Source organism: Pelophylax lessonae, assembly GCF_965119305.1.
Source record: "Pelophylax lessonae genome assembly, chromosome: 8".
Taxonomy (NCBI): Eukaryota; Metazoa; Chordata; class Amphibia; order Anura; family Ranidae; genus Pelophylax; species Pelophylax lessonae.
The window spans coordinates 8,498,041-8,518,530 of NC_138775.1; the positions used below are offsets into that span (position 1 = coordinate 8,498,041).

Sequence of the window (20,490 nt, forward strand, 5' to 3'; positions counted from 1 at the left end):
GAAGTTCATGCACTACTTTGGTCTGACTTTCATGCAACTTGAGGGCCACAGGCTTCAATGTTAACCCTCAGAAGTTGCATGAAAGTTGTACCTGAATGTTATACAATGAAGCTTGTGTGCAACAGTTGTCCATTATCAATGGTCAAAGCCAAAGTCGTATGCAAGTTGCACCTATCCACATTTGCGTCAAAATTGCACCAAAGTTGAACTCTAAAGTCAGCGCAACTTTGGAGTCATACAAGTGTGAATGGAGCCCCAGTGTGAATGGAGCCCGAGTGTGAATGGACCCCCGAGTGTGAATGGACCCCCGAGTGTGAATGGAGCCCCGAGTGTGAATGGAGCCCCGAGTGTGAATGGAGCCCCGAGTGCCGGTTCACATTAGTGCGATGGCAGACATGACATGTGATTTGCACTGCATATCACATGCGATGTGATTTCAGCCATGCAAAACTATATGGCTGGAATCGCATTGCATTTGCGCCAAAATGGTGCAGGACCCTTTTTTTGGTTGGCACTGGAATCGGATCGCACCTATGCAATCCAATTCCTGCACCATTTCACAGTTCACACTGCGATCTGCAAACGAATCTGGGGTGTCATTAACTTTGAATTGGCACCCCCAGCAATTTGCAGATTTTTAGTGTGAACCACTGTGCTATTCTGGTGCGATGCAGGAACCGGCACTGAATCGCAGGGTTTCCCGCACTGCACCAGTGTGAACCGGGACTAAACCATTTCTATACACTGATCAACCATAACGTTATTACCACTGACATTTAAAGTAAATAACATTGATTACGATGGCATCTAAAAGGGAGTGGCATATATTAGGCAGCAAGTGAACATGTTGTCCCTGAAGTTGAGGTGTTGAACGCAGAAAAAAAATGACATTACGGTTTGCTGTGTATGGGGGCCACGTAGCTGCAGACCGGTCAGGGTGTCCATGCTGACCCATGTCTACAGCCAAAGGAACCTACAACGGGCACGTGAGCCTCAGAATTTGAGCACCGAGCGATGGAAGAAGGTGGCCTGGTCTGATGAATCACGTTTTCTTTTACATCATGTGGATGGCCGGGTGCGTCACTTACCTGGGGAAGAGGTGGCACCAGGATACGGTGTGGGAAAAAGACAAGTCGGCAGATGCAGCGTGATGGTTTGCGCAATGTTCTGCTGGGAAACCTTGGCTCCTGCCATTCATGGAGATGTTACTGAACACGTCCCACCTACCTGGCCAAGTACTCAACTTCACAGAAATGATATTCCCTGATGGCAAGGAGGATAATGCGCCCTACCAAGCTGCACCAATTGTTCAAGAATGGTTTGAACACAAGAACGAGTTTCAGGTGTTGACTTGACCTCCAAAAGCTCCGATCTCAATTCAATTATTGAGCACCTGTGGGATGTGCTGGAAGAAGAAGACTGATCCATGGAGGCCTCACCTCCCAACTTAGGCCTCTTTGACACGGGCGCTCCGTATGTCCGTATATCACCCCATCCGTTTGCGGGTGATGTACGGACATAATGAATGTCAATGGGATTGCGGATGACCATCCACTGACATCCGATTTGCGTCCTTTCAGTTCTGTTCCATTTTTTGGAACGGAACAGGACCCTATTTTTCCTCCGTTTAAAAAATGGAAAGGAAGCAAAATCGGATGTCATCCACTGACATCCACAATGCCCATAGACTTACACTATGTCCGCATATCATCCGCAAACGGATGGGATGATATGTGGACATACGGACCGGATCACATAAAAAAAAAAAAAAAAAGTGCCGGAGCGGATCGCAATACGGTCTGCTCCGTGTGAAAGAGGCCTTACTTCGGCACTGCGTGACTTTAACCACTTTAGCCCCGGAGGATTTGGCTGCTCAAAGACCAGGCTCAATTTTGCGATTCGGCACTTCATGATTTTAGCGGACAGCTGTGTGGTCGTGCGACGCTGTACCCAAATGAAATTGACGTCCTTTTTTTCCCACAAACAGAGCTTTCTTTTGGTGGTATTTGATCACCTGTGCGATTTTAACTTTTTGCGCTATAAACAAAAAAAGAGCGACAATTTTAAAAAAGTAACAATATTTTTCACATTTTTTTTATATGAAATTCCCCCCCAAAAAATGTAAAAATCTAATTTTTTTTAAACATTTTAGACCAATTTGTTTTCTGCTACATATTTTTGGTAAAAAAAAATCGCAATAAGCGTATTTTGATTGGTTTGCGCAAAAGTTATCGCAGCTACTAACTACAGGAAATTTATGTAATTTTTATTGTTTTATTTTTTAACTAGTAATGGCGGCGATCTGCGATTTTTTTTTTCTGGGACTGCGACATTGCGGCGGACAGATCGGACCCCTGACTGACATTTTTGACACTTTTGGGGGGGACCAGTGACATTACTACAGTAATCAGAGCTAAAAAATATGCACTGTTACTGTACTAATGACACTGGCAGGGAAGGGGTTAACTTTTATTGGTGATCAAGGGGTTAATGTATGCCTGGTGCTTACTGACGTGTGTGGGGGGAGGGGACTGAGTGACACAGGGACAGATCGCAGGTTGAGCTATGCTGAACCCTGTAATCTGTCCCTGCCTGTCACTTAGGAGATCCGCCCACTTTGTTTACACAAGCGGGCGGATCTCCTCACTCGATCCCCGACGATCGGGGAAGAGCAGCGGGGATCACCGCCTCTCCTCCCCTGGCCCGACTCCCGCTGTGTCTGAATACAGCGGGAGCGAGCCTCCGGCGGCGCGCACGCGCCGCCCACAAGGGGAGGAGTCCAGTGACGTAGGTCTATGTCGCTGGACGATAACGAGCCACTTTGCCGCAGTACGGTCAACGTGACCGGTCGGCAAGTGGTTAAAGGATCTGCTACTGATGGCTTGGTGCCGGATATCGCAGCATCCCTTCACAGGTCTAGAGGAGTCCATGCTTCAATGGGTCAGGCTGTTTTGGTGGAGAAACGAGGGCCTACTCAGAATTAGTTGGGTGGTCATAATGTTAGGGCTGATTGTTGTATATACAGATATGAATCCCAAACAAGAAGTTACCACTTATTTATTTTTTTCAGTTCATAAAGACAAACAAAGTAACGATTTCAAGCATTCTTTGCTCTTTTTATCATGTGAGGCTCCAATCCATTGCTGTTATTTTGTATCTCTTTATGGATTGAATAGGAAATGAATGGTGTGCTATCTCCATGATTGGGACTTCTATGCAATGGAGGTAAAATGTGGTTACAGGGGCGTAACTACAAGGGTTGCAGGGGTTGCAATTACAACCAGACCCAATTCTCCAGGGGGGGCCTGTGTGGCTCCCCTGTACACCTGGATAGGAGGGGCGGCGGGGGCGGCATGTAGAGAAATCTCTGTCCTCCTTTTTCCTCCTGTAGCTGCAGGAGGAAAATGGAGGAGATTGGTTCCTCTGTATTCTTTACCAGCTCCTTCCTTTTCTGAATGGACAGAGTCATAGTCAGTGACATTGTAAAAAAATAAAATGATAAAAAAGAATACAATACAAAATAAAAACTACTGACACCAGTGGGTGAACTTCCAGGATCACAAAGGTCACACTTGTGACCGGGCCCTGGCATTCCACCACCGTGGGGAGGCCCCAAGATGGCAGGAAGGGGGCCCACTGCAGAACTTGTGAAAGGGTCCCGCTGCGGGACTGTAATAAAGGGCCCCACAACGACAGTAAAGGGCCCCAGGATCAGTGGGAAGAGCCCCAGGCTTGAAGGGAAGGGCCCCGGCAAGGGGTCCGGGGTGCCCACCAGGATTTCTTGCACCGGGGCACTTAAGGTTCTAGTTACTTCTCTGCGTGGTTACATGGTCACACTACAAGCCTGTGCGGGTACAAGTGCGGCTCCCTATGGGTATATATATACGTGTGTGTGTGTGTTATATATATATATATACACGTTCTGTAGGTTGGGATCCATGGATCAGAATTGTTTTTCCAGCACATCCTACATGGATCAAAGGTGACAAAAATGGAACAAGGATTTTTTTAACTTCATTTTGCAGTTGGCAGGTTTTTCACTATACTGAGATTCAACCAGCCTTAGGCTTCTTTCACACGGTCCGCCTCCGCAGGCGGATCCGTGTTGCTCAGCGGGGATCGATCCGCGATCCCCGCTGAGCCGGGCGGGTGACAGCTCTGTCTCCGCTTGCAGAGCGGAGAGGGAGGTGTCTCAGCACCCGCTGCCCTCTATGGGGGATCGGAGGAGAGCGGACCGCTTGTCCGCTCTCATCAGATCCGCTCCGCTCCGATTACTGAACGGATGGAAAAATAGGGTTTCCATCCGTCCAGATTTCAGCACAGGATCGGATGCGGATGGCAGCGGGTGTCAGCGGAGGTGTCTCCGCTGACACCCGCTGCCCCATAGAGCTGCATGGAGGATCCGATCAGATCCGCCTAAAAAACTGACAGGCGGATCTGATCGGACCGCCCGTGTGAAAGAGCCCTTAAAGAGAATCTGTCACAAAGCAAACCCTCTTGCATCATCCCCATTCCTAATCCCTCACAGGAAGGAAGGATGGAAAGCTTATCAGAGGAAGAACCTTCACCCCTCTCCTACATATTTATTACTGACAATACAAATATACTCCTCCTCTACTACCGCTATAGAGATCACATGACCTCTTATCTCTTCCTACACCCCTCCACACCTCGCAGAGTCCAATCACTGAACTCTGACCTCACTCACTAAATATATATATATACTCATTGTTCCATTCATTCATTGTATCATAAAAGGTATTGCTAGACTTGTATCAGTTTGTTTGCTCTCGTGTTGCGTTTCTCTCTTCATAGTTTGTTTTTCACCAAAAACAGCTTTCCATTAGATCAACTGTATATATATATTCTGTATACGGAGGACTTAAATTTATGTATTTATATATTTTTTATTTTTACTTATCTATGTATCTTTATTTATAATATTACTATGAATAATTTATTTTTATGTTTTTATTTCTATGTATCTTCATCATAATAAGGATGTATTTTTTTTTTTTATGTCAATACATTTTTATTAGGTTTTTGCAAATAAACATAACAAGCAAAAGGACATATGAGAAGAAAAAAAAAGCAAACACTAGCATGTCAGTACAGTATCAAACCACAACATACAAGTATATAATATGCATACAAAAATGCAATAGTGTAGAGATCCCCCAACCACTCCCCTGATCTCTCACCTGTGGTCGTGGGAGCACGTTGGAGGTGGCCCAGCCAACCAACATCACAAGGATGTATTTTTATTGATTTATTATATATACATGTATTTTATGTATATTATAATTAATATTTTTATTATTGATATGATTTTTTTATTAATTAATATTTTTTTTTTTTTACTGTCTTCATTTTTTATTTATTTTTCTATTGGTTGAAATAGAATGTGTCTTTTTTTTTCCTCCTATGTAAGTCTATAACATTTTCACTGGTCACTATCAGCTGGTTACCCAATAATAATAATAATTTACCTTTAACTAATAGGGGCATTTCTAAAAGTATGTAATAAAGAGGACTTGTTAGTATTGTCTCCATGAATAAATTCCTAAAATATCACAATGTACAGCAACTGTATCATATTTAGGGAAAAAAAAAATATATATATATATATAAATAAATTATATATAGGGCCGTCTTTAACCACTTTACCACCGGAGGATTTTGCTGTCTTACGTCCAGGCCACTTTATGCGATTCGGCGCTGTGCAACTTTAACTGACAATTGCGCGGTCATGCGACGCCGTACCCAAACAAAATTTACGTCCTTTTTTTCCCACAAACAGAGATTTTTTTTGGTGGTATTTGATCACCTGTGCGATTTTTACTTTTTGCGCTATAAACAAAAAAAGAGCGCTTATTTTGAGAAAATAACAATATTTTTAACATTTTTTTATATGAAATTCCCCCCCCCCCCCCCCAAAAAAATGTAAAAATCTAATTTTTTTTAAATTTTTGGCCAATTTGTTTTCTGCTACCTATGTTTGGTAAAAAAAATCAGGATAAGCGTATTTTGATTGGTTTGCGCAAAAGTTATTGCGTTTACTAACTACGGGAAAGATTTCTGTCATTTTTGGTGTTTTTTTTTTTAACGCGTAATGGCGGCGATCTGCGATTTTTTTTGTGGGACTGCGACATTGCGGCAGACAGATCGGACCCTTGACTGACATTTTTGACACTTTTGGGGGTACCAGTGACATTACTGCAGTAATCAGTGCTATAAATATGCACTGTCACTGTAAAAATGACACTGGCAGGGAAGGGGTTAATTTTATTGGAGAGGGAGGGGTTAATGTATGCCTGGTGCTTACTGACGTGTGGGGGGGGAGGTGACTGAGTGACACAGGGACAGATCGGATGTTCAGCTATGTCACTCCCTGTCACTTAGGAGATCCTCACTCGATTCCCCGGCGATCGGGGAAGAGCGGCGGCAATCGCCGCTGCTCCTCCCCTGGCCCGACTCCCGCTGTGACTGAAAACAGCGGGAGCGCGCCGCCTACAGGGGGAGGAATCCAGCGACGTAGGTCTACGTCGCTGGACGGGAACGAGCCACATTGCTGCAGTAGCAGCAATGTGACTGGAGGTAAAGTGGTTAATATTGATTGGACCCTGGGCAAATATTTTCTTTGGCCCTCCCAAAACCACTTATTAACTATTTGCAGGCAGTACGGGCTAAAGGGGCAGCTGCTTTGGGCCCCACAACATTGACTGGATCCAGGGCAGCTGCCCCTTTTGCCCTGTGTTAAAGACGGCCCTGATTGATATATATCATATATAGGAAAGCTCCATAGTTTATCATTAAAAAAACATCCTTGAGCTCCAGTCAGCGATTTTGCTTAGGCTTAGATTATGTCATCAGTCTGCTGCAGGCTGGAGGAAGCATTTCCTCAGTCTCCCCTCCCCCAGCAGTGATTAGACTGTACATTGTAATTTGGCAGCAAGGTGAGGGACTGTAGCAGGGGCTGATCAGTATCAGACATTTACATGATTGCATCATCTCTGAGCCGGCATCTAAATCCAGGGAGTAGAAGGTGACCCTGGATGAAGCCTGAACAAAGATGGCGACGTCCATCTGCAGAAAAAATCAGATGAGGGCATTGGGAAAGAGGGTGGGGAAGAGTACAATTATCTCTATGAGAGGTAATAGATACCTGGAAGGGTCACATCAATGCATTACCGAGCATGCTGCACCAAACATGAAAAGTATATCTGATACGGGGTCTTCTTTAAGGGCCCATTTACACATCTGCTTTGCAGTGACACGCACATTACTACACCACGCAGCAATGCTCTCCCCCCTCCCCATGCACAATGCACCTGTGTTACAGTGTGCCATAATGCATGGCAAGGAGCATCAGCGCATTATGCGCAACAGCGCACTGAGGACATGTCACACCGATGACGTCTTCAATGGCAAAACTTTAATCAGCTGACAGGCTTCAAAACATGGCCTTCACACTGCTCCCCCCCTGTCACACTGCCCTCCTTCTCTTGCCACACGCCCCCCCCCCCTCCATCACACTGCCTCCCACTCCTGTCACCCTCCTGGCGCACAGTCCCCCCTCCTGTCCCTCTCCTGCCATAGGGCCCTCCCTCCTGTCATATAGCCCCCCTCTCCTGTCACCCAGTCCCCTCTCCTGTCACCCCCCTTTCACCTGATCCTCCCTCCTGTCACCCTCCGGTTCCCTGGTCCCCCCCCCCTTCTGTCACCCTTCTATCACATGCCCTCCCCCTTCTGTCATATGCCCCCCTCCTATCATATGCCCCCCCTCCTATCATATGGCCCCCCTCCTGTCACCCTCCTGTCACACAGTCCCCCCGTCCTGTCACCCTGCACCCCCCTCTTGTCACCTGGTCCCCCCTCCTGTCACCCTCCTGTCACACGGTCCCCCCTCCCGTCACCCTCCTGTCAACCGGTCTTCCCCTCTTGTCACCCACCTCCCTCCTGTCATATGGTCTCCCCTCCTGTCCCCCCTCCCGTCACCCTCATGTCAACCGGTCTTCCCCTCTTGCCACCCACCCCCTCCTGTCACATGGCCCCCCTCCTGTCACATGCCCCCCCTCTTGTCACCCAGTCTCCCCCTCCTGTCACATGCCCCCCCCCCTCTTGTCACCCGGTCCCCCCTCCTGTCACATACCCCCCTCCTGTCACCCGGTCCCGCCCTCCTGTTACATGCCCCCCTCCTGTCATACGGTCCCCCCTCCCATCACCCTCCTGTCACCCGGCCCTCCCCTATTCTCATCCTTGTTCCACTTATGCCTGTGAGGTCATAGTGAATATTAGCTGAATGTCTGGTTGTGGCTGACATTTGATGGAGCGTCTATGAGGAATCTATGGATACGTGTCAGCTGATGTTTTCTTTCTCTATACCGGTGGGACGCGTCACTCCGCAGCCACCTGTCACAGCATGCAAAACAACCTTCTACATCACACACTGTCCAAGAGTGTGTTGGCTGCCATTATACAACACACAAATCAGCATTCATAGTCCGTGTATTCATCTCTGCATACATTTAAATCTTCCCTCCGGCCCCCCCTTCAGTCAAGCACAGTTGTACCGGCTCCTCTCCTGGACTGAAATTACTTCCTCTGATTTCACTGCACACTGTGAGCTTCTCATAAAGTGAGGCTGCAGCAAGTCAGATAGAGCTCTGCCTCATTTCCTGGCTGGGGATCGTCCAGTATCATCTAGCACTTTCCTCCCCAGCTTGACCAAATGTAATGGGACAATTGGCTGCTCAGCTGTTCCATGGCCAGGTGTGTGTTATTCCCTCATTATACCATTTACAAGGAGCAGATAGAAGGTCCAGAGTTCATTTCAAGTGTGCTATTTGCATTTGGAATCTGTTGCTGTCAACTCTCAATATGAGATCCAAAGAGCTGTCACTATCAGTGAAGCAAGCCATCATTAGGCTGAAAAAACAAAACAAACCCATCAGAGAGATAGCAAAAACATTAGGTGTGGCCAAATCAACTGTTTGGAACATCCTTAAAAAGAAAGAACGCACCGGTGAGCTCAGCAACACCAAAAGACCCGGAAGACCACGGAAAACAACTGTGGTGGATGACCGAAGAATTCTTTCCCTGGTGAAGAAAACACCCTTCACAACAGTTGGCCAGATCAAGATCACTCTCCAGGAGGTAGGTGTATGTGTGTCACCTTCACAACAGTTGGCCAGATCAAGATCACTCTCCAGGAGGTAGGTGTATGTCTGTCACCTTCACAACAGTTGGCCAGATCAAGATCACTCTCCAGGAGGTAGGTGTATGTCTGTCACCTTCACAACAGTTGGCCAGATCAAGATCACTCTCCAGGAGGTAGGTGTATGTGTGTCAAAGTCAACAATCAAGAGAAGACTTCACCAGAGTGAATACAGAGGGTTCACCACAAGATGTAAACCATTGGTGAGCCTCAAAAACAGGAAGGCCAGATTAGAGTTTGCCAAACAACATCTAAAAAAGCCTTCACAGTTCTGGAACAACATCCTATGGACAGATGAGACCAAGATCAACTTGTACCAGAGTGATGGGAAGAGAAGAGTATGGAGAAGGAAAGGAACTGCTCATGATCCAAAGCATACCACCTCATCAGTGAAGCATGGTGGTGGTAGTGTCATGGTGTGGGCATGTATGGCTGCCAATGGAACTGGTTCTCTTGTATTTATTGATAATGTGACTGCTGACAAAAGCAGCAGGATGAATTCTGAAGTGTTTCGGGGAATATTATCTGCTCATATTCAGCCAAATGCTTCAGAACTCATTGGATGGCGCTTCACAGTGCAGATGGACAATGACCCGAAGCATACTGCAAAAGCAACCAAAAGAGTTTAAGGGAAAGAAGTGGAATGTTATGCAATGGCCAAGTCAATCACCTGACCTGAATCCGATTGAGCATGCATTTCACTTGCTGAAGACAAAACTGAAGGGAAAATGCCCCAAGAACAAGCAGGAACTGAAGACAGTTGCAGTAGAGGCCTGGCAGAGCATCACCAGGGATGAAACCCAGCGTCTGGTGATATTTATGCGTTCCAGACTTCAGGCTGTAATTGACTGCAAAGGATTTGCAACCAAGGATTAAAAAGTGAAAGTTTGATTTATGATTGTTAAATCTGTCCCATTACTTTTGGTCCCTTAAAAAGTGGGAGGCACATATACAAACTGTTGTAATTCCTACACCGTTCACCTGATTTGGATGTAAATACCCTCAAATTAAAGCTGAAAGTCTGCAGTTAAAGCACATCTTGTTTGTTTCATTTCAAATCCATTGTGGTGATGTATAGAGCCAGAAAGATTAGAATTGTGTCGATGACCCAATATTTATGGACCTGACTGTATCATGTCTCCACATCCTGCGGTCCTTCCCATTGTCCTATCATGTCTCCACATTCTGACATCCTTCCCATTTTCCTATCATGTCCCAACATCCTGACATCCTTCCCATTGTCCTTTCATGTCCCCACATCCTGACGTCCTTCCCATTGTCCTTTCATGTCCCCACATCCTGCGGTCCTTCCCATTGTCCTTTCATGTCCCCACATCCTGACGTCCTTCCCATTGTCCTTTCATGTCCCCACATCCTGCGGTCCTTCCCATTGTCCTATCATGTCTCCACATCCTGACGTCCTTCCCATTGTCCTATCATGTCCCAACATCCTGACATCCTTCCCATTGTCCTATCATGTCTCCACATCCTGACGTCCTTCCCATTGTCCTATCATGTCCACACATCCTGACGTCCTTCCCATTGTCCTATCATGTCCCCACATCCTGTTGTCCTTCCCATTTTCCTATCATGTCCCCACATCCTGACGTCCTTCCCATTGTCCTTTCATGTCCCCACATCCTGATGTCCTTCCCATTGTCCTTTCATGTCCCCACATCCTGCGGTCCTTCCCATTGTCCTATCATGTCTCCACATCCTGACGTCCTTCCCATTGTCCTATCATGTCCCCACATCCTGACGTCCTTCCCATTGTCCTATCATGTCCCCACATCCTGCGGTTCTTCCCATTGTCCTATCATGTCCCCACATCCTGCGGTCCTTCCCATTGTCCTATCATGTCCCCACATCCTGACGTCCTTCCCATTGTCCTATCATGTCCCCACATCCTGACGTCCTTCCCATTGTCCTTTCATGTCCCCACATCCTGCGGTCCTTCCTATTGTCCTATCATGTCTCCACATCCTGACGTCCTTCCCATTGTCCTTTCATGTCCCCACATCCTGACGTCCTTCCCATTGTCCTTTCATGTCCCCACATCCTGCGGTCCTTCCCATTGTCCTATCATGCCCCCACATCCTGACGTCCTTCCCATTGTCCTTTCATGTCCCCACATCCTGACGTCCTTCCCATTGTCCTATCATGTCCCCACATCCTGATGTCCTTCCCATTGTCCTATCATGTCCCCACATCCTGACGTCCTTCCCATTGTCCTATCATGTCCCCACATCCTGACGTCCTTCCCATTGTCCTATCATGTCCCCACATCCTGACGTCCTTCCCATTGTCCTATCATGTTCCCACATCCTGCGGTCCTTCCCATTGTCCTATCATGTCCCCACACCCTGCGGTCCTTCCCATTGTCCTATCATGTCCCCACATCCTGCGGTCCTTCCCATTGTCCTATCATGTCCCCACACCCTGCGGTCCTTCCCATTGTCCTATCATGTCCCCACATCCTGCGGTCCTTCCCATTGTCCTATCATGTCCCCACATCCTGCGGTCCTTCCTCTTGTCCTATCATGTCCCCCAGGTCCTGTGGTCTTTCCCATTGTCCTATCATGTCCCCACATCCTGCGGTCCTTCCTCTTGTCCTATCATGTCCCCCAGGTCCTGTGGTCTTTCCCATCGTCTTGTCATGTCACCATGTCCCATTCAGAACTGTATAGTTTTGGACCTTATAGTCACCAGAGATGCGCCTATGCAACTTCACCATTTTGTGTCTCCTAATCTCCGGTCACAGCGACATCGCAGATCATTTGTTACCATGTGAGACTTTTTTGACACAATTTAGCACATCAGTTTCCTGTTGCAATCTCTCATTCTGCACCTCTGACAGTTCAATGCTCATTGAGAGAAAGTCTCTGTGATGAAGACATCCGCAGTACCTCCCGTGTGTGAGGGATACATTTCAGGAACAATCAATTGTGTAAGATTGGGATATACAGTACAGATTGGAATTGGATGATTCATACAAAGAACAATTGTGAGTGATTTAAGGGAAGTGACTCGATGTGCGGTACCTTCCAGCTCACTTTTCAGAATTTCCTGTGACGGATGTGAGAGTCTGTAGCGTTATTAACAGTCAGATTTGGTACAGATATGAATGCCAGGATGAGTTCAGAGCCCACTGGACCCAAATGGCAATCACGGCTGAGCGCTTCTCAGGTGGTATGACGCCACCGTCAGAGATAACGGCCAATGGGATCGTCACACTGATCACACAAGAACTCAGGCTGGATCAAGTCTGGATAATGTGGGGGTGCAGAAAAATGGCAGGAGGGCAGAAGATGGAAGGTCATCAGGGCAGGGTACAGGGGGTCAGCAGGGCGAAGGGTGGGGGGGGTCAGCAGCAGAGTGCACTGGAATCGGTAGGGCAGTGTACAGGGGTCAGTAGGGCAGTTTACAGGGGTCAGTAGGGGTGTGTACTGGAATCGGTAGGGCAGTTTACAGGGGTCAGTAGGGGTGTGTACTGGAATCGGTAGGGCAGTTTACAGGGGTCAGTAGGGGTGTGTACTGGAATCGGTAGGGCAGTTTACAGGGGTCAGTAGGGGTGTGTACTGGAATCGGTAGGGCAGTGTACAGGGGTCAGTAGGGGTGTGTACTGGAATCGGTAGGGCAGTGTACAGGGGTCAGTAGGGCAGTTTACAGGGGTCAGTAGGGGTGTGTACTGGAATCGGTAGGGCAGTGTACAGGGGTCAGTAGGGCAGTTTACAGGGGTCAGTAGGGGTGTGTACTGGAATCGGTAGGGCAGTGTACAGGGGTCAGTAGGGCAGTTTACAGGGGTCAGTAGGGGTGTGTACTGGAATCGGTAGGGCAGTTTACAGGGGTCAGTAGGAGAGTGTACTGGAATCGGTGGGGCAGTGTACAGGGGTCAATAGAGGAGTGTACTGGAATCGGTACAGGGGGGTCGTAGGGTAGTCTACAGGGGTCAGCAGTTTGTAGGGCAGTGTATGGGGGGTCAGCAGGGGAGTGTACTGGAATCAGTATGGAAGTGTACAGGGGTTAGCAGGGCAAAGGATGGGGGGTCAGCAGGGGAGTGTACTGGAATCAGTAGGGGAGTGTACAGGGGTCAGCAGGGGAGTGCACTGGAATAAGTAGGGCAGTGTACAGGGGTTAGCAGGGCAGTGTGCAGGGGTCAGCAGGGCAGTGTACTGGAATCGGTGGGGCAGTGTACATCGGTCAGTAGGGGAGTGTACTGGATTCAGTAGGACAGTGTACAGGGGTCAGCAGAGGAGTGTATTGGAATGGGTAGGGCAGTGTGCAGGGGTCAGTAGGGGAGTGCACTTGAATTGGTGGGGCAGTGTCCAGGGGTCAGCAGAGCCTAAGACATGAGTCAGCAGGTCAGAGGACAGGGGTAAGCAGGGGAAGGGAGGAGCAACTGAAACCACCCCAATCCAGCACCCCCCTGGATCTGGCCATGCAGCCACTCATATGTCCAGCAAACAGAGCTGTGCGTCTTTGGCTGGATTTCAGGCCTCCGTCATATAGCGTGTGCTACAGCGTTACCCCCACAGGGATGCACAGGTTCTCCATACAGCCTCAGGCAGGAAGTCCCATTCATGTCAATTAGGAAGAAGCAGCTGCACAGACACAGACGCTGCTCCTACTTTTAGGCTCCATTCACACTTGTGATTCCAAAGTGATTCCAACTTTGGGTGCAACTTTGGCTTTTGACTGTTGCACAACTGTCACATTGATAGCGTTAAGATGCAACTTTTGAGAGTTTGCACTGTAGTCTGCGGCACCCAAGTCGCAGCAAAGCAGTGCAGAAACCTTTTTAAAGTCGCTGCGACTTTAGGTTGCATAGATTTGAAATGCTTACATTGAAATACATGGGCTGTGTTGCGGCTTTGAAGTAAATTACCAAGGTTATGGATAAAGCTATCAATCGACAGCAGTCACCCCGATATTTTTCTTTCAGTCAGCAATTCTCTTTCTCATAAAAGTGATCCAAGTGGCTGATTAGCCACTGGATCTCTTTTAGAAATGGGGGAGGGGTCACCCCCCCCTCCTCCATCACTGCTCGCTGGTGTTTCTTGGGCTTACCGATCCTACCGGAAAGCCCGGGAAACGATCCGTCAGTTCGTGCAGCTGGTCACAGAGGGGAGGAAAGACCAGATCGTCTTTGATCACCTCTATGATCTTGGAGGACCGCAGCGATGTCATGACATCACTTCCTGTCTATGGTGGAATTAAACACTTTTTTTTTTATTTTAAAGCATAGTTAGTAGACGCGATAACTTTTGCGCAAATCGATCAAAATATGTTTATTGCGATTTTTTTTTTTTTTTTTACCGAAAATATGTAGCAGAAAACAAATTGGCCTAAAAGGATGAAAAATTTTGATTTTTACATTTTTTTTTTATTAATGTTATATAGCAGAAAGTGAAAAATATTGTTTGTTTTTTTTTTTTACTATTAATGGCAGCGATTTTTAGCAGGACTGCGATATTGTGGCAAACAAATCTGACACTAACTGACACTTTGACATAAATACAGTAATCAGTGCTAAAAAAAAAAATGCACTGTAACTGTACTATTGACACTGGCAGGGAAGGGGTTAACATCAGGGGCCATCAAAGGGTTAACTGGGAGTGCTTACTAACTGTGTGGGGGAGGTGCTTAACTGGGGGGGAAAGACAGAGATCTGTGTTCCTGCTGAGCAGAAACACAAGGTTTCCATCTTCCTCTGTGACAGACCGCTGTTCTGCCTCTCCTCCGAATGATCGGTGGGTCCTGGTGGACATCGAGCATTCTGGACCTGCTGATTGGCTTGTGCTGTGTCCAATCACAGTGGGAGCGGGGGTCGCTGGTAGCGCGCCACAGACCCAGACCACGAGCCAACATACAGGTACATCGGTTCGCACAGGAGGGCCGCCCTGCCACAGTATATCTGCATGGTGCGGTCCTCAAGTGGTTAAATCCCCCCCCCCCCCCCAATGAATGAATGAATGAATGAAGCCCCATCCCCCGTCAGTCTCTAATGCAGTCATTTGCCACCTGCAGCTGTCCAGGTTATGCTGGGACTTGTAGTTCTGCAGCAGCAGCAGATCCACACATGCACACAATATGATTGGCCGCTATGAGTCAGAGCTGGTGGGGGAAGCGATGAGTCAGTTTGTCGGACTTTACACTCGGAGAATCCCCACCTCTGACTCTGCCAGCTGCCTGCCCAGACCCTCTTAGGAAGAGAGGCCTCATTTCAGGCCTAATGCCCAGAATGTGGAGTGGGGGCCCCCGGGGCCCCGGGTGGAGGCGGCCGAGACATTTCAGAGGAGGAATCGCATTGCTAGAGCTCCCTAGAAGAACGCACTTTCATTTTTGAGTCTTCAGTGGTTGGCCATGGAACTACAAGTCCCAGCACGTCCTGTCACACTCTGTAGGGCTGCACATCAGGCTGGCATCTGCTTGGCTGAAGAACGCCTTTTGTTCTGCATCTGTGCTGCTGCTCTTCTGCGTCCTCTTTGCAGCCACTTCCTCTCTACATGCACTGCAGTGATGGTGACAACAGTGGACCATGCCGTGCGGGGCAGGGACAAGGGGTGGGCAGGAGGGGAAGCTGTGGTATCATGTGAGGTGGAGGGGCACCACAATGAGATGGGGGGGGGCAAAGGGATTTGTGTTGGAGGGGGGAATTTGGGGGGGGGGGCTGCAGGGGGTATGTATTGTTCGAGTTGGGGAAATTTGAGGGGGGAGTGCTAAGAGCAGTGATTTAGGGGGATTGTGTTGGGATGGGGGATGGGGGGGGGGGGGGAGATCCATTCCAGGAGGGGGGATTTGTACTAGGAGGGGGGATTTGTACTAGGAAAGGAGATTTGTACTAGGAAAGGAGATTTGTATTAGGAAAGGGGATTTGTACTAAGAGGGGGGATTTGTATTAGGAAAGGGGATTTGTATTAGGAAAGGGGATTTGTACTAGGAGGGGGGATTTGTACTAGGAGGGGGGATTTGTGCTAGGAGGGGGGGATTTGTGCTAGGAGGGGGGATTTGTACTAGGAGGGGGGATTTGTGCTAGGAGGGGGGATTTGTACTAGGAGGGGGGATTTGTGCTAGGAAAGGGGATTTGTACTAAGAGGGGGTATTTGTACTAGGAAAGGGGATTTGTACTAGGAAAGGGGATTTGTACTAGAAGGGAGATTTGTACTAGGAAAGGGGATTTGTACTAGGAAAGGGGATTTGTACTAGGAAAGGGGATTTGTACTAGGAAAGGGGATTTGTACTAGGAGGGGGGATTTGTACTAGGAGGGGGGATTTGTACTAGGAAAGGGGATTTGTACTAGGAGGGGGGATTTGTACTAGGAGGAGGGGGGATTTGTACTAGGAAAGGGGATTTGTACTAGGAAAGGGGATTTGTACTAGAAGGGAGATTTGTACTAGGAAAGGGGATTTGTACTAGGAAAGGGGATTTGTACTAGGAGGGGGGATTTGTACTAGGAGGGGGGATTTGTACTAGGAAAGGGGATTTGTACTAGGAGGGGGGATTTGTACTAGGAGGAGGGGGGATTTGTACTAGGAGAGGGGATTTGTACTAGGAAAGGGGATTTGTACTAGGAAAGGGGATTTGTACTAGGAGGGGGGATTTGTACTCGGAAAGGGGATTTGTACTAGGGAAGGGGGATTTGTACTAGGAGGGGGGATTTGTACTAGGAAAGGGGATTTGTACTAGGAAAGGGGATTTGTACTAGGAGGGGGGATTTGTACTAGGAAAGGGGATTTGTACTAGGAGGGGGGATTTGTACTAGGAGGGGGGATTTGTACTAGGAGGGGGGATTTGTACTAGGAGGGGGGATTTGTACTAGGAGGGGGGATTTGTACTAGGAGAGGGGATTTGTACTAGGAGGGGGGATTTGTACTAGGAAAGGGGATTTGTACTAGGAGGGGGGATTTGTACTAGGAGGGGGGATTTGTACTAGGAGGGGGGATTTGTACTAGGAAAGGGGATTTGTGCTAGGAGGGGGGGATTTGTGCTAGGAGGGGGGATTTGTACTAGGAAAGGGGATTTGTACTAGGAGGGGGGATTTGTGCTAGGAGGGGGGGATTTGTACTAGGAGGGGGGATTTGTACTAGGAAAGGGGATTTGTACTAGGAAAGGGGATTTGTACTAGGAGGGAGAATTTGGGGGCGGCAGGGGGTATGTATTGTTCTAGTTGGGGAAATTTGAGGGGGGAGTGCTAGGAGAGGTGATTTAGGGGGATTGTGTTGGGAGGGGGGGAAGGTCCATGCTAGGAGGGGGGATTTGTACTAGGAAAGGGGATTTGAAGTGGGGAGAGTAGATGTGTAGAGGGTACATTATAGAGGTACAGGATTTTTTGGGGTGGGGGGGGGGCAAAGATTTGTGCTGAGAGGGAGATTTCAGCAGGGAGGAGGGGAAATTTATGCTTTGGGGGTAAGCTTGCAGATTAGTGCTCAGTGATTTTGAGGGAGATTTTTGCTGACACATAATGCTCATATATCTTGGGGGGGGGGGGGGGGGGATGCAGTTTGCCCTGGGCTGTAGATGACCCTGTCCTGGCACTGATGCCTTGTGTAGTAATGCATGCCGAAACAGCCTTGTAGTCCCCATAGGAATTCCATATGACAGGGTGACAACACAGGAGCAGAATTTGGCAACAGGGACAGAGTGTTGTCACCCTATAACAGGAAGTGCCCTTTACCTTATAACACGACTGTGATGCTGATCTCATGCGGCCTCTTTGCAGCCACTTCCTGTCTCCATGCACTCCAGCAATGGTTGCACGGCATTTCTCAGGGAGGTTTTCCTGATGGTGACAACAAGGGGGCCACGTCTTTGCAAATTGGGCTTGTAGTCACCAATGGAAGCCTGTGTGACACGGTGACAACACAGAAACACCACAGGGAGACAGGAAAGAGCATTGACTTCCTATAACATCTCAGTGTTGCTGATCCCCTGTAGCCTCTTTGCAGCCACTTCCTCTCTACATGCATTGCGGTGCTCCTGGTGGACTTCTGCTGGTGAGGGCTTTCCTGTATAATAGGCTTTATTCTCCACCAGAAGCCAGCGTGTCAGGGTGACAACACAGGAGCACAACTGGAAGAAGGGGGCAGAGCGTCGTCACCCTATAACAGGAAGTACCTGTTATCCTAAGACATCTCATTGTGGCTGATCTCCTGTAGCCTATTTGCAGCCACTTCCTGTCTACATGCACTGCGGTGCTCATGGTGGACTTCTGCTGGTGACAGCTTTCCTGCATAATGAGCATCATTCTCCACCAGAAGTGCTTTTTACAGGGTGACAACACAGGAGCACAATTGGGAGACGGCAGCAGAGCGTTGTCACCCTATAACAGGAAGTCCATCTCAGTGCTGCTGATCCCCTGTAGCCTCTTTGCAGCCACTTAATGTCTCTGTGCGCTCCAGTGATCAGAGTCAGTGTCGGGACAAGGTATGAGCATTATGTGTCAGCAAAAATCCCCCCCCCCCCCCAAAAAAAAGAAGCACCAATCCCCCTCCTCCCAGTACAAATCCGCCCCCTGCTGAAATCGCCCCTCTCAGCACAAATCTTTGCCCCCCCCCCAATCCCCCCAGCTCAAATCCTCTCTCCTCCTAAATGCCCCCCAGCACAAATCCCCCCCCCCCTGTGCAAAATAATTAAAAAAAAATCCCCTTCTAGCACAAATCCTCTACCCCTCAAATTTCCTCTCCAAGCACAAATCCCCCCCCCCTCCAAATTTCCCCCCTTCCAGCACAAATTCCTGTCCCCCACCCCCCCCCCCCCCCACACACACACACAAATTTCCCCTTTTAGCACAAAAACCCCCAATCATTCTTACTAGCACAAATCCCCCTCCAAAAAAGAATATTTCCCCTTTACCATATTACTTTTATAGCACATATCCCCAAATCCCCCCTCCTGGCACTAATCCCCCTCCCAAATCCCCCCTCCTGGCACTAATCCTTTTCCCCATCCCCCTTCCCAACATAAATTACCCCCAAAATCACCATTCCTAGAACCCCTCTCCAAATTTGCCCTCCTAGAACAGTTGTTACCCCCTGCCGCCTCCCAAATTCCCCTTCTCAACACAAATCCCCCCCCCAAACCCCTTTTGGTACCCCCCCCCCCTTCCACCTCACATAATACCACAGTGCCAAGGGCAGCTGTTCCTCCTGCCCACCCCTTGTCCCGGCCCTGATCAGGGTGGACTTGTGCTGGTGACAGTATGCCTGCATAATAAGCTACATTTCCCACCAGAAGCTCGTGTGACAGGGTGACAACTCAGGAGCACAATTGGGAGGCGGGGGCAGAGCGTTGTCACCCTATAACAGGAAGTACCTGTTATCCTAGGACATCTCAGTGCTGCTGATCCCCTGTAGCCTCTTTGCAGCCACTTAATGTCTCTGTGCGCTCCAGAGATCAGGGTGGACTCGTGCTGGTGACAGTATGCCTGCATAATAAGCTACATTTCCCACCAGAAGCTCGTGTGACATAGTTGCTAACATTTAAAAAAATGTCCAGGGACACTTTGCAGCACAGCTATCAATTACCACACCCACTTCCCTAAAGCTCCGCCCACTCTGCATAATTAATCTCGCCTACTTATCAGATTATAGAGTTTACTCAATAAAGAGAGAATTACAGGTAATTAAAAAGAGAATTTCAAACTTAAGGCCAAAGTAGCAGAGTTGGAATAATTCTCCCATTCAGCTGCACTACTTCTGCGTAACATTTATGGGCAGCCGATTAACAGGCGCTTCCAGGGACAATATAAATTACCCGGGACAGGCTCCTATTTGCAGGGACTGTCCCAGGAAAAAAGGGACAGTTGGCAAGTATGCTGTGACAGGGTGACAACACAGGAGCACAATTGGGAGACGGGGGCAGAGCGTTGTCACCCTATGACAGGAAGTCCCTGAACACTTCATGGCAGGATCACCAGGGATTATATTAATAAAGGCTGCAGAGTAAACTATAAATTGAAAATGACAAATCTTTATATGAGATTGCAGTGACCAGGTTTACACCTACATGAAATTCCCACCACTGCTGCAGAACTACAAGTCCCAGCAGGCCAGGTTAGGTTGCTCTGGGTCTATGCACTTTGCATGTTCATGTCATTCTACAGGTCTCATCATCCATGTCACCCAATGTCTGCTACCAAGATACAAGTCCTGAGGGGATTGCTGAGACTTGTAGTTCTACAGCAATGACACCCCCCAGGCCATATAAGTATAAGATTGTACAGTACTTACCGCTCCGGCTGTCGGCGACTCTCCCTGGAGTGTGGAGGACGGTC

The 20,490-nt window shown here is 48.4% G+C and overlaps 2 protein-coding genes across 2 annotated transcripts in view; one reads left to right on the plus strand and one right to left on the minus strand.

Annotated features, from left to right (window-relative positions):
- PARP3 (poly(ADP-ribose) polymerase family member 3) overlaps positions 1 to 20,484 on the minus strand; it is a 45,622-nt gene extending 25,138 nt beyond the window's left edge. The window contains exon 1 of the mRNA XM_082265454.1: positions 20,447 to 20,484. The gene's annotated coding sequence lies outside the window, so the exon portion shown is untranslated. The remainder of the gene's footprint in view (positions 1 to 20,446) is intronic.
- Positions 1,197 to 20,490, plus strand: part of RRP9 (ribosomal RNA processing 9, U3 small nucleolar RNA binding protein) — a gene marked incomplete at its 5' end in the record, with an annotated part of 32,463 nt that continues 13,169 nt past the window's right edge. The window contains one exon of the mRNA XM_082266240.1: positions 1,197 to 1,343. Within this exon, the coding sequence (XP_082122366.1) occupies positions 1,197 to 1,343 (147 nt within the window). The remainder of the gene's footprint in view (positions 1,344 to 20,490) is intronic.